At 47.2% G+C, this 14,528-nt stretch overlaps 1 protein-coding gene across 11 annotated transcripts in view; it reads right to left on the bottom strand.

Moving 5' to 3' along the window:
- LOC144721247 (man(5)GlcNAc(2)-PP-dolichol translocation protein RFT1-like) overlaps window positions 1–12,544 on the bottom strand; it is a 29,188-nt gene extending 16,644 nt beyond the window's left edge. For 9 of the 11 annotated variants that reach the window (XR_013585870.1, XR_013585869.1, XM_078598715.1 and 6 more), the window contains exons 1-6: window positions 12,438–12,544; window positions 10,886–11,035; window positions 6,344–6,429; window positions 3,993–4,109; window positions 2,067–2,256; window positions 977–1,078 (exon numbers count right to left, since the gene is read on the bottom strand). Coding sequence is in view for 9 of the 11 variants with exons in the window: in XM_078598715.1 (XP_078454841.1) it covers window positions 977–1,078; window positions 2,067–2,256; window positions 3,993–4,109; window positions 6,344–6,429; window positions 10,886–10,954 (564 nt within the window). In the remaining 2 variants the exon portion in view is untranslated. The other 2 variants (XM_078598711.1, XM_078598713.1) reach the window with 2 other exon arrangements.
- Between the last annotated feature and the right edge of the window lie 1,984 nt (window positions 12,545–14,528).

The raw sequence follows: 14,528 nt of genomic DNA, 5'->3' as shown, positions 1-14,528 counted from the left end.
CTCAGCTGCTAGCTGGTGGGCTAGAAGTGACAAACGAAGACTCGTGGAGGGTCTTGCAGAGTTATGGCCCTCCGAGAGATGTGGTTCGCCGAGACAAAGAGATGCGGATAACTGAGATGAAGGAGAAACAAAGATGAGAGCTACAAATGGGAGCACTGTCGAGAGGAGATCAATATTCATGAGATGCACTTCTGCACCCAAGTATCTCATCGTCTCTTCCCTCTTTTCCACAGGAATTTTCAGCGAGGAAACTAATGTCTATGTTTCATCCCTGGGTGGTGGAGCGATGACAATAATGGCATGCAGGTGCCGAATGGATTGTTGCATGATCTTGGTAGGTGACAGCAGCTTGGGGTGGCCTGCATCTGGCAGTGGCTTGATCGTGGCTGATGATGATTAACTTGGTGCAGTGACATGGCCTAGCGATGGCGTGTTCGCCGCTTGTTACAAAGGTTCATGGTTGGAAACCAGCAGGTGCGCTGGTTTTTAAGTCAGGTGTATTAACCGTAAGAATGCTCGTCGTTGCTGCACTGCGGATGTTAAAGATCCCTTGACGTAGGCAAACGTGTGCCGGCGTCAGGGTCAAAATTTGACAAATTTGAAAACTTTCCCACAAATAAATTAATTGGGATCATACATGGCAATCATCGCCCCCGGCTCCAAAAACCTGGAAGGAGCCTCCTGTGAAAGAGTCACGAGACTCGGTGAGGCTTTCTAAGGTAAACAAGCATAATCATTATTAATAGCAATTAAGGAACTAATCTACAAGAATAAACTCGACAATCTTCAATCAAATTCAGAATGTCAGTGGTGCTGGCCCCGTGACTCTCATAAGGGCTGTTTAACATTAGCATCAGGATTCAGTACAGCCACGCTCCTTATGGTGCATCTCTAATACCTTTAAAGTGGCCTTATCGTATCATGCTGAATTTCCCAGCGTTGTCAAGGTGTCCTGTATTGTGTCTGATGTGGGCACCTGTGAAAAAGCGAAAACCCAGAGGCCCCAGTCCGGCCTGAGGAACACCAACGCCACGGTGAGGATGCTCCTGCTGCCCAACGCCAGGCTCTCCGCAGACACCTGTGACTCACAAGGTATGGGGAGAGGGGAAGGCGTTTCAGGTCAAGGCCCATTTGCGAATTAGGAGGGATTCTTTAAAGTAAGAGGTCTGGGGGCTGCTGCAAATAAGGAGCTTTGTTGACTCTGTTAAAAAAAAAAAGGGTTTCTCTTGTTAGGTTTTTCGTCCGTCCCCCGCACATCCGATTAGCATGGTTGGCTACGTACGGTGCGAAAGCAGTTCAACATACATACATAAAGGGCTTGGATTGCTTTGTATGTAAAAATGTATTAGGGCATTTTACATGCTGGGCTTTTGATATTTCTTAAAACAGGGGACTTTGCAGGTTTGTCAATTAAGAAGGTTGGCAGGTTTTTACATACACATCTCAATTGTATCGTGGCAATGGTGTTTCAGGGAATCTTGAGAGAGCTGTAACAAACTACTAAAATGAGAACTGTTCCGCCAACGTGCTACTTTCACTGATAACCTCTCCTCGAAGTGCAGGCATCAAGGAACAAATCCGCTCCCGACCCTGAGTCAGAGCGGCTGGGCACCAACCCGCAGTTGCACGAGTGTGTGTGCCTGGGTCGGAGTGGCTAGGCACTGAGCCCCAGTTGCACGAGTGTGTGTGTCTGGGTCAGAGTGGCTAGGCACCAACCCGCAGTCGCACGAGTGTGTGTGTCTGGGTCGGAGTGGCTAGGCACCGACCCGCAGTCGCACGAGTGTGTGTGCCTGGGTTGGAGTGGCTAGGCACCAACCCGCAGTCGCACGAGCATGTGTGCCTGGGTCAGAGTGGCTAGGCACTGACCCGTAGTAGCACGAGCATGTGTGCCTGGGTCAGAGTGGCTAGGCACTGACCCGCAGTTGCACGAGTGTGTGTGCCTGGGTCGGAGTGGCTAGTCACCAACCCGCAGTCGTACGAGCATGTGTGCCTGGGTCAGAGTGGCTAGGCACTGACCCGTAGTAGCACGAGCGTGTGTGCCTGGGTCGGAGTGGCTAGGCACTTACCCGTAGTCGCACGAACATGTGCGCCTGGGCGAGCACCCAGAGCGGCTCTGACAGCAGCTCCACAACGGCCGAGACCGCAAACACCCACACGGCGGCCGGGTAGGCGGGTACGTGCTCCACGTCCGGGGCCTCAAGCCATCTGGTCCACACGTAGCCCAGCGCTCCGGCGCATACCGCCCCCAGCGGCACCCTGACCACACCGGACGGGGAACCCTCCATGCGGTTAGTCAGCACGCAAGCGACGACGATCACACACACACACACACGTGTGGTGCATCCATCGGCGATGTAATGGATAAGAGCAGAGCATGTTCTTTGAATTGAGCAAAGTTATTAGAAGAACTTGGGTGAAAGAGACCATGGGAGGAAATGTCCCAAGTGTGAGAGAAGAAGCAGAAAAGTGTTGTGACCTGCAGTGTGCTGAGTGAACACAGTATGGATGAGATTAAACAGTCAGTTTTAGCGCTTGGGTGAGTGACCAGGTAGGTGGGTGGGTGTGTTGGTAAATATGTTGATATGACCCACAGGGTGAAAGAATCAATGAGTGACATTCACAGGAAGTAACCATGGTAGTTATTAAATCCTTTATATTAAGTTCACTTGCTTGCTTGCGCGCTTACGACCGTGCAAATCTTTCGGTCGTTTTTTAACCCACTTCCCGTGATCCAATCGAGCTGACATTTTGCACACAGACTCGTTGTGCGTGACAATTTCTGTTCGTGAAATTTTTTTTCCAAAATTTTACACTTTTTAGGAATTTTTTTTTATATTTAATTACCAATTGCTTAATGGTGGCAGGCAATCATCTGACCCATAGGTGGCAGCCATCTCAAGCCAGAGGACGAGAGGACTCTAGTCGCCCGTTTCAAAGACCAATGTGGGCTGGGTTGTGGCCCATTGAACACGCATATAAAGGATTTATAGTGAAAAACTTTGTTTTTACGGGTTAATTTTTTTTATTGATAAGGATGTGACTAACCACCGGTCAGACAGTGGCTGTAGTGAATCAGTGAGTGCTGGATCATCAATCAGCCAGACTGCTTTATATTGAATCATATTAAATACAGCGAGGTAGGTAAGAACTGAGTGCTTCACCGCAGACATGGCATCAGTAATCCAACATGTGCATAATAAACGTTTTTGGGTTAGATCGCGTTATTTATAAATGTGTCGTAACCCTCCACCACCCGACATGGCCAATCAGCAAAAAAGTGTCACGTTGACAAAAGACAAATAGTTCACTGCTTTAGCCCACCGGTGTGTTGAAGCGTGAAACCACAACATTTACCATTTTTGAGTTGAAAATTGTAAATGTGGATTCACTCTTTAACATACCGGTGGGCTAAAGTAGTGAACTATTTGCGTTTGTCAACGTGACACTTTTTTACTGATTGGCCTTGTCGGGTGGTTTGAGGGTTACGACACATTTATAAATAACGCGATCTAACCCAAAAACGTTGATTATGAATAATATTGGGCGCGAAAGCCTACGTGTTAAACTGATTCCAACATGTGCTTTGTATATTAGTAGCAACAATTATTTGGAATTAAAGAAGGCTGTGGCACGGCAAAGAAAACCAAGATTCTTCTAATCGAGAGCCGTGCCCAGCCAGCCCAGTGTGGCTCAATAGGCCACAGGTTTCTTTTTCATTACAGAAGCCAAGCCATGCCGGTGACATCACACTCAATTAACGAGTCGAGACGTGCGCAGATGATGCAGTGACGCTGCCTAACCACATTCCTGGCCCTGCTTGGATTCAAATTTCTTGTAAGGCCGGCGTATCATGCTTTGCTTCTGGCATAGCACGACAAATGGCGACTTTAAATCAACCCGTACAGTGAAAGCACCACACTGGCTTTAATGTGCCAGTGGAAGAGGAGTGTGTGCGGAATGGGAGCCACGGTGTCGTGGAAAAGGGAACTCACGTCATCCACAGGAGGTTGATGACGCAACGCCAGTCGGCGGTAGATGCCCGGCTCAGGCAGGCACGCCGGAACGCCTCCCTCGCCAGGAACACGGTGGTGGAGTAGAGCAATGTGAGCCTGTGTAGGCAACCGCAGGAGCAACACACGCGGGCGCAAGTCTATCGCTATGGTTCTCGCTAAAGAAGGGCGAAAGTCGATTTGAGATTGACGACCTGCTGCTTTGCCTAGCGATCAACACATCCGCTTGTCTTGAACGGCAATGAGATACTTCTTGCATCGATGACTCAAGATCATAACCGCACCTGCGATTAGCACGTTTGGCTACGTACGGTGCGAAGTTCAACATACATACCGTACATATTTAGGCAACAGTGGATGAAATATTTTATATTGGCGAATATGTTTAAGTGAATAATTTACAGCATGGATGGAGCAATGGCACAATTATTAGGACGCTGTGAACCTGGCAACTTGATTTAGATTCCCGATCACAGCTAACATTGGTGGAGATAGCTGAATAAGTCTTGGGCCCCCTCTACACCGAGCTGCTGTGACTAGTATAGTGAAGTATGATCGAACAATCCCTGCGACATATATGGGAGGCCCTCATCCAGTGGTAGATTGACAAAGAACTGTGAATTTTATTTAACAGCATAGGTTTATTATGATTTTAATTATTTATCAAGAATATCCCAAATGGAGAAACCTCCTGAAAATATTTTCAAGTTTGAAGTTTTTTGGGAAATTTTTCATGAACGGTTGGATCTTATCATCCAGCAGAATAGACCAATACCCCACGAGCCAATCAAAAGCAGTTAAATTATCCATGGGTTCTGTGTTCGCAGGGTGGCGACCATCGCATGAGGCAGGCCATACGTCCAGGCACCATTTCACCATCGCGAAACATTTTAGTTAAATATCCCAGCAGCCTGCATCTGTCTGTCCCTCACAGCAAGAAAGCCAGCTAGCAAAAGTTTTTATCCTTCGATTTAAAGCTTTCGTGACTGCAGGGATTCATCTTCTTGGTTCTTTCGGTAAAGTCACGTAGAAGGGAAATAATAAAATAGTAAAAATAAAACATAATAAAATGATTCTCACGACGTTTCGGCCACAACTGTCTTCCCGACAGACCTGTTCTTCACCTGAGGACGGCTGCTTGCGTTGTGGCCTAAACGTCGTGATAATTATTTTATAATGTTTTATTTTTATTATTTTATTATTTCCCTTCTACGTGACTTTACCGAAAGAACTAAGAAGACGTTGTTATCTTATATAGAGCCCTGTATCTCTCTACCTTTCTCTTGCCTTCTTTCTACAGTATCCAATGTATCTCGATTTCCCTCTCATCTGTTTCTATTTGTCTCTATTTCTCTGTCTCCTCTTCTACCTCTCCTATCCTCTAATATTCCTCTCCTCCCTCCACCGTATCTCACACACTTCCCCCCCCCCCCATCTCTCAACCTGTTTCTCTCTCTCACCCTTGATCTCCTTATTCCCACCTCTACATTTCCAATCTCAATCTTTCTTGCCTCTCCATAACCCTTCCTCCGACTGCTTGTCGCTTTCCCTCGCTCGCCTCTTTCTGTTTTGCTCTCCCTATCCTCTCCATTTCACGCCCTTTCATTCTCTCCCCCACCCCCCGTCTCTCCTCAACATTCCTCTCCGTCTCATACTCGTTCCTATATGTGCCTCCTCTATCTCCCTCCCTCACCTCCCTCCTCTACATCTCTCCCTCAGTTCACAGCGAGCACTTGGCTACGGGCCAGCCAGGAATCCAGGCAGAAATACAGCCAGCCAACTTGTTTTTCTAATATAGTATGATTTCAGCAGACTGCCACTGTGCAAGTTTAAGGACTGAAGTTAAATATGCAGCAAGGCACGCTGACACAGCACACATGTTGACGTGGCTCAAAATATGTTTACGTGAATGGATTGAACAAAACCATCTGTGCCATAAATCTTTTGATTATTCTCAGTGCGTGGCTTCTCAGAAAAGAGAGCACGTGCCGTTAAAAAGCCCCCGCTTGTTGACTCTGTTAAAAGGGGTGTAAAAGCAAGTGTTGAAACCAATGGTACTCCAGTTTCAGCCAGGGCTCAGACACATATCAGCCAAACACAATAACTGCTGCGCTAAGTTATTCTGAGCAGCCACCATGACCAATTCAAACCGACCTCTGAATTGTCAGCCGATTACCTGCCAAGCAGCCCACTTTGGTAGTAGGTAGCCACCTCTTCGGCGCACACATATTCGCACTCTGACCAAGCAGCATCGTGTGTGCGAAACCCAATAAAGCATCGTGGTAGATCGCTGCAAAGCCAGGATGAGCAAGTGAGCAAGTGAGCAAGGTCACCTGACATTGACGACCCCCAGCACCTCCTTGGAGAGGTGTCGCAGGATGAAAGCGTTAAGCACGAATGTGATGACACGGAAGGACACCTGCAAAAGACAAAGGTCCCCCATATAGCCTTTAACAGACTGCTGGGGCAAGTGCCGTGAGTGAGCGCCTCTGTATAGACAAAGACACAGACGCACAAGCCTCGTTGAGACTTTCGACATACTACTTTATTAGTTTTTGTCCTTTTTCCCAATTTTATCATAAATGCTCTACATGTGTCACGTGATGAGAAGAAGTCATTTGTATATCCGTTGCAGAGGAGAGCGACCCTTTGTGTTAGGGAACTGCTCACGAAAGCAGACACCACAGAACTACCTCTGAAATCCCTTCAAGTGAAACTCCGCTCCACAAAGTAGAGGGCAGAACATTCCCACTTTCTTTGCAACAAACAGTAATGTCTGCTACCACCCAACCATCTGTAAAAAAACATTAAGGAACCAAGATGATACTTAATGCCATGCCTGGGAAATGTTATTCATTCATCTGAGGATACTTCACAGGTGTTATAATTTCTACAAAACCCCTAAACTAATTGACCTGAAACATACACCACAGCTTACCATGTTCCCTGAATTAAATAGATTTTGGATCAGATTGCCAACAAAATACTTTCCTGATGGGGTTTTACTCTGCAGTTTTTGAGCAACTGCCGATGACCACAATAAGAGCCAGGTACCATCAAACGTTATTTTAATCGGAATCTTTTTACCCGCAGTGGTCACTCAGTACAGCAGCAAGCGCATCGGGCACCTAAACCATTTAGCCATCGCAATACGCCATGGTTTTTTTGTTATTTTGATATTGCTTTGATTATTGTTCCGAATGCGATGCTCGGCATTGTCAGAAGAATAAAGAATCCGTTCAGAATTACCACTGAGCAGTGCAGCCCCGAGAGTCAGAGAATGGTGATGCAAGAGATTTTCCCAGAACTTATTCTCAAAAACTATCCAACCTGCAGTTTGATCTATACACACTACTGCTATGAGATTGGTGTTTGTTGAATAATAGTCAAACAGGTATGGTATTATTATTATTTCTCAAAGCTGGAAGTTATCCCAATTTAGTCTCAACCTAGTAACCAATGCTAGCATTGGCGACGAGGCTGAAACTATCAAACTCGCTATACTTCAGAGCCTGGTTTAACCACAGGCGGTTTAAATCCAGATTAGAACTCTGAATGACAGCAAAGGTTACTCAGTGATCTGAATAAAATACTCATCGTGTAGGCACTCTCCAAATACCTATGCCAATAGTTTTAACACTCATACGAGTACAACACCACCCCACCGTGAGTAATATAAGTCATTAGATGTATTCTTTAATAGTTAAACCACAGGATATTGTTTTACTTTTAACAGCACACAATGGAATTATACTGACAGGGGCTTTCATAGAATCGTACCGACAAATATGGTTTCTAATTTCCATGTGTGCAATCATTCCCTAATAAAATCACAGTTATCTTACCCATAAACGTGCCAGTATGAACAATGGAATAACAGTCCCTCAACGTATAACGAGAAGCAGTCATTACTCAGAACTGTGCAGATCGTCCAAAAGACAGACAGACAGAGAGACATGCCGACATAAACACGAAAAGAGACAAAGAAAGAAGCAGAGAGACAGAAAGTGACAGAGACAGACAGAGAGAGAAACACGCCGACATAAACACGAACAGAGACAAAGAAAGAAGCACAGACACAGAGAGTGACAAAGTGAAACAGAGACACGAGATGAAGAGGAGAGAGAGATAGAGACCAATATAGACAGAGAATGTTGGGGTTCCTCTTCATGAAATGGGGGTCCTACGTACATGTTGCGCATTCATAAAGGCGACACAGCTCGTACCCTGCAGATATTTCCTAATTATTTGAGATTGGCGGTGATAAATTAGCACTGTGCATCATGATTTAGGTATTGTGAAATAGCCAACTGGGAAAGGGGCACAACAACTGTTCCCGTCACGGTGCCTGACGTTTCCTGTTTGAACGCTTTTGTCAATGCGAGCAGCCACCGCTAACGTGGAGCACAGCATCATGCCTCGACTTGTTTGCCCTTTAGGCAAGAGCACGTGGCTCCAGTATCTGCCAATTCACCTCCCATAACAGAATTTGACACACTGATGAATCTACAGATAAAGCAAAGTCTGAGCTTGCTCAAACTTCTGCCAAAAGAACAGCAGCCACGATCTCAGACAGCACCAGGCCTGCTTACTCGCTTCCTGATTGGCCAACAATGAGCTTGCAATTGACTAGAAGTGACATCGAGGACAAATTATAACTCCAAACTGAATCACTGGCAGGTTTTGCTCCATTTATGTTGCGTCATTTCACTCACGGTGTCTGCTGCGAACAGGGTGTTCGTATAAAGCGCCGCACTGTGCACACATACATTTAGCATTTTGTCTATTTCCTCAATCACAGAATCAGAATGAGACTTGTGTAGTCTCACTGACCTAGATACTCATGTATTAGAAAATATTAAATTAGCCACCTTTCAAATTACTACCTCTAAAACATGGCTGACAATAACTATGCAATGACCACTAATACACTGACACCGTGTGCACAGCACAATGGAAACAAGTGTAATGTTTGTTATTGTATTTCCAGTCACATAGGATCCAAGTTGGGTCGACTAAGATGAATACCACTGAGACACGAGTAACAACCAATGTTTAATCTTTCAAATTATTCTTCCATCTAAATGACAATGTCATGCTTAAACTGTGGATTTGCTATAATTTCACTTGAATTCTCCATATATATATCCTTGTCTGTTTATATATAGGTACAAAATTCACCCTCTATATCTTAATGTTTTTGTAACTTAATTTAAATTGTATGACGATTAGTCTAAAAAGCATCTGTACTATTTAATCATTATTTATGTCTGTGCAATAATATTACAATTTTCCAAAATAATAAACGATTAACTATTTTTATTTTACCAGGTAAGGCCCACTGAGTTAGATAGCTCTTTTTAGAAAGTGACCTGGCCACAAATTATAGCTCAACGAAGTGGCTTATCACATGGAAACGTATAGCAGCCAAATACTCCATTTGCTTAATGCCTGTACTTTTTTTAATTTGTTTGGTTTTGCTACTTTGGCGACCAAGCTCACTCATGCAAATGAGACTATCATGGTCTCTTGAGTTCTCACCTGGTTAAGAAAATAAACTTTACTCTGACCCGTTAGGGAAACAAAATACATTTTTAGAAAAATGATAATGCTGGTTTTTGATGCAACTGTCATCTTTGAAGAGTATCACGAGGTATTTAATGTTCACAGGGAATTCATTTCTCCAGCTGCATTCGGAAAAGACAGAAAGTACTGCTGAACCTAGCAAGCGAAAGCATCCACAATTATTATCTTCACTATTTATTACCGGACATCACACCTCTGCACAAGTATAACAGTGAACCCTGAAGGGCCAACAGAAATAAGAAGCAGAATTGTACAGAGCACAGCACATATGCAGTGTCACACATAAACCCAGAAAACCAGGGGTTTCAAGACAACCAGCCACACCGTTTAATAATCTAACACATTGAGCTGGCGTACTGTATAGTGAAATCATTAAGCTCTGAGATAAAAAAAATACTTTCTTGCAAGTGGATGGTATCACTCTGTTACAATGAACTGGTGTTTCTTGCGGTAATAGTCACCCACCCAAGTACTGATGAGACCTGATCGCGTCGTAGCTGAAATTGCTGCAGATCAACACCAGGGGGCATGGAAGCTCAAGGGGACAACGCTGCATTACTTTGTTCAACCATTCGCCACATGTTCGTGTGAAATGATAAAATTGCGCACAAATAGAACAAATCTACATGCAAGATTTTATGCATGTATCGCGAGCATAAAATAGGTTTTGATCGATTAATCAATGCATCGTTGCATGCCTATCAACAAAGCGGCATTTCAGCTGCTTCGTCAAGATGGGAATCTAGCCTAGAACCGTGAACAATGTGAGGCAGAGGCCTTGTCTACCAACATTCTCTAGAACAGTGGTCGGGAACCTGGTCCATACTGATGGCCGAAAATATTTACAGGCCACATTTTATCTAATAATGACAAATATAACGCATGTGTCGACTGATATTCAAGAGGCCCTTGCATTGACATGATAAAAAAATGTGAAACTCCGATGTGTGAAATACTCATCTCTAGCAACTGATTAGTCCAGCCGATATGCTAGAAGTATCGACTATGATTGTTGGGCCGTTTCTAAGTGATAAGCCTCGTATGGCCATTCGATATGTTCACGCAGGGCCGTATCCTGTGCGCTGGCCATATATATTCCTCCACTGCTCTACATCACTTCTGTATGGCGTCAAAGCAAGAACTGCAGCACCGTCTGTGGATGCATCTAAGATGGAGGAACAAAAATCCACGTTCTGTGCCTCGAGACGTACAGCACATTTGGGACGCTCAGCCAACAACAAACGCAAACACATCTATTAATAACCGCAACGCCAGCGTGCCACCCGCACCTGTAAGAGGACATTGTAGGTGGCAAGGATTGAGGCTCCCTGCAGGGCTTTCGTGGTGTCTGATGCCATGGCCGTGGCTCTGTGTCCATGTGCCCACCAACTCCTCCTCCAGCCCGGGCTGCTCTCCGATGCATGTAGCGGCTCCGAGTTCTTGGGGTTCGGTGTGGGAGATAAATAGGAGAGTTCGTGAAGAAAACATTCCGAGGGCACCTGAATGAAAGTGACTTGCAATGGGAAATGAAGATCGTGATTTACTGGCCAAGAATTTAGGGAAAGGAAGATGCTGATTATAATGTTCTATTACATATGGGCTCGTACGTAGTGTAGCTATAGTTCATTAATGAACATACCTCAAGTAAAATAAAGAGGTCATCATGGCAATCGTTGTTAACGCCACGACAGATTGCTTCCTCCTGCTGCTAGATCCCGTAATTGTTTCAATTCAACCTCCGAGCTTGTATTTAGGCTTTGGCAAGGTAAGGTGGGGAGGGGAGTGGCGGGGGTGGGGGCGGCGGGGGGAGTGGAAGGGGCTGCGGGGGGGGCGGAAGGGGCTGCGGGGGGGGCGGCGGGGGCGGCGGGGGTGGGGCGGGGGCGGCGGGGGTGGGGGGCGGCGGCGGGGGGTGGGGCGGTGGCAGGGGCGGCGGCGGGGGCGGTGGGAGGCGGCGAGGGCGGCGGGGGGGGCTGCGGGGGCGGCGGGGGCAGGGGGGCGGCGGGGGGTGGGGGGGTGGCGGGGGGTGGGGGGGGCGGCGGGGGGTGGGGGGGGCGGCGGGGGGTGGGGGGGGCGGCGGGGGGTGGGGGGGGCGGCGGGGGGTGGGGTTGGGCGGCGGGGGGTGGGGGGGGCGGCGGGGGGTGGGGGGGGCGGCGGGGGGTGGGGGGGGCGGCGGGGGGTGGGGGGGGCGGCGGGGGGTGGGGGGGGCGGCGGGGGGTGGGGGGGGGCTGCGGGGGCTGCGGGGGGGGGGGCGGCGGTGGGGGGCGGCGGTGGGGGGCGGCGGGGGGGGGCGGCGGTGGGGGACGGCGGGGGGAAGCGGCGGGGGGGGGCGGCGGGGGGGTGGTACCTAATTCTAGATTTGAAGCTTTCGTGACTGCAAGGATCCATATTCTTAGGTTTTTTCGTTAAATTCACGTAGGTAAAAATTTTAAATTAATAAATGTAAAATAAAAATGAAATAAAAATCACGACGTTTTGAATTTTTTACCTACGTGACTTTACCGAAAAAACCTAAGAGTAAGGTAGTACCTGCCCACTTAGAAAGGAACGTGTTTTATTATTTTATTTCTATCATTTCCATTATTTATTTTTACCTACGTGACTTAACCGAAAAAACATAAGATTATGCTGGGACAAGTGCTATTAGCGCGTGGTGGGAGCCTATGAAGGTCGGCACTGCACGGCACACGAGCGGGTGGGTGACCAACACACACACCCGCCTTTGTCTCCCTCGTGGCGTTGTGTGTGGGCCACCATTGTAGATTGTTTCCTCGCTCACAGCGCTTGCCACGACGGCTTGTTACACGTAGGGGATCTCTGTACGTTGCCAGCACAGCAGTGTACCTGAAAAGGCGATTGAGTGCAGCCAAACGAGCGCCTTTTGGAGTGTTCAGATGGCTAAAAACAACGAAGACGACGACGGCCCAAAAACGACCCGAAAACGACCAAAAACGGCCCAAAAACGACCAAAAACGACCGAAAACGACCAAAAACGACCGAAAACGACCAAAAACGGCCCAAAAACGACCGAAAACGACCAAAAACGGCCCACAACGACCGACAACAGCCGAAACGACCAAAACGACCAAAACGACCAAAAACGGCCCAAAAACGACCGAAAACGACCAAAAACGACCGAAAACGGCCCAAAAACGACCGAAAACGACCAAAAACGGCCCAAAAACGACCGAAAACGACCAAAAACGACCCACAACGACCGAAAACAGCCGAAACGACCAAAACGACCAAAACGACCAAAAACGGCCCAAAAACGACCAAAAACGACCGAAAACGACCAAAAACGACCAAAAACGGCCCAAAAACGACCGAAAACGACCAAAAACGGCCCAAAAACGACCGAAAACGACCAAAAACGACCAAAAACGGCCCAAAACGACCGAAAACAGCCGAAACGACCAAAACGACCAAAAACGGCCCAAAAACGACCGAAAACGACCAAAAACGACCGAAAACGACCGAAAACGGCCCAAAAACGACCGAAAACGACCAAAAACGACCAAAAACGGCCCAAAACGACCGAAAACAGCCGAAACGACCAAAACGACCAAAACGACCAAAAACGGCCCAAAAACGACCAAAAACGACCGAAAACGACCAAAAACGACCGAAAACGGCCCAAAAACGACCGAAAACGACCAAAAACGGCCCAAAAACGACCGAAAACGACCAAAAACGACCAAAAACGGCCCACAACGACCGAAAACAGCCGAAACGACCAAAACGACCAAAACGACCAAAAACGGCCCAAAAACGACCAAAAACGACCGAAAACGACCAAAAACGACCGAAAACGGCCCAAAAACGACCGAAAACGACCAAAAACGGCCCAAAAACGACCGAAAACGACCAAAAACGACCAAAAACGGCCCAAAACGACCGAAAACAGCCGAAACGACCAAAACGACCAAAAACGGCCCAAAAACGACCGAAAACGACCAAAAACGACCGAAAACGACCAAAAACGGCCCAAAAACGACCGAAAACGACCAAAAACGGCCCGAAAACGACCGAAAACGACCAAAAACGACCAAAAACTACCAAAAACGGCCCAAAACGACCGAAAACGGCCGAAACGACCGAAAACGACCAAAAACGACCGAAAACGACCAAAAACGACCGAAAACGACCAAAAACGACAGAAAACGACCAAAAACGGCCCAAAAACGGCCGAAAACGACCAAAAACGACCGAAAACGACGGAAAATTGACGATCGGCGCTCCGTGGAACGCGCCGCTGGCGTCGACGCGAAACGTGGCGGCTCATTCGCCCGGCGCGCTGATTCGCTCATCGCAGGCCGAAGTTCGCGTCGTTATAATTAATCGTGCAGTGGTGGGGGATGATGATGAGGTTAGGGGGCAGAAGGGGGGGGGGTGTGGTGTCCCGTTCCAAGGATATAACTTTTTTTTTAATGAAAATATGTGAAGCCGTCTGGAATCAGAATCTCGTATTCGGCGAATACGCCAAATTCAGCGTCGTTCGGTGGGTGTCGGCCTGCGGTTTGCTTCCTGGTTGAGCCGCGGCGGTGCTGGGGTTGGATGGTCCCCGACTTACGAACTTGAGTCGTAAGTCGAGGACCATGACAAATCGCTAACCTTAAACACCCGGTCGTTCATAAAAGTTGAAGGCGGTATAGTAATATAGTAATAGAGCAAGTACAGAATCACTGAACCGGAATTCATAGCTTGTAAGCATTTAGCGCGGGGCCCTTGAAAGTGCGAGGCCCGTAGCATATGCAGCTACTTTTGCTACTAGGATAATCCTGCATGGTGCATTTCATTTCACATTCTGTGAAACTCTTATCCGCGACTCTGTTATCTGTGGATCATGTTACATGCAGCCTCAAACACGATAGGTATAAGGGTTATTAATCCAGGAGGTTGATCATAATTCATAATAATCTTCCCTCTGGTAAT

This window comes from Lampetra planeri, chromosome 11 (assembly GCF_965212315.1).
Source record: "Lampetra planeri chromosome 11, kcLamPlan1.2.h2, whole genome shotgun sequence".
NCBI classification, from domain to species: Eukaryota; Metazoa; Chordata; class Hyperoartia; order Petromyzontiformes; family Petromyzontidae; genus Lampetra; species Lampetra planeri.
The sequence above is the reverse complement of the archived record's forward strand: the minus strand, read 5'-3'. Positions and strand labels throughout refer to the sequence as shown.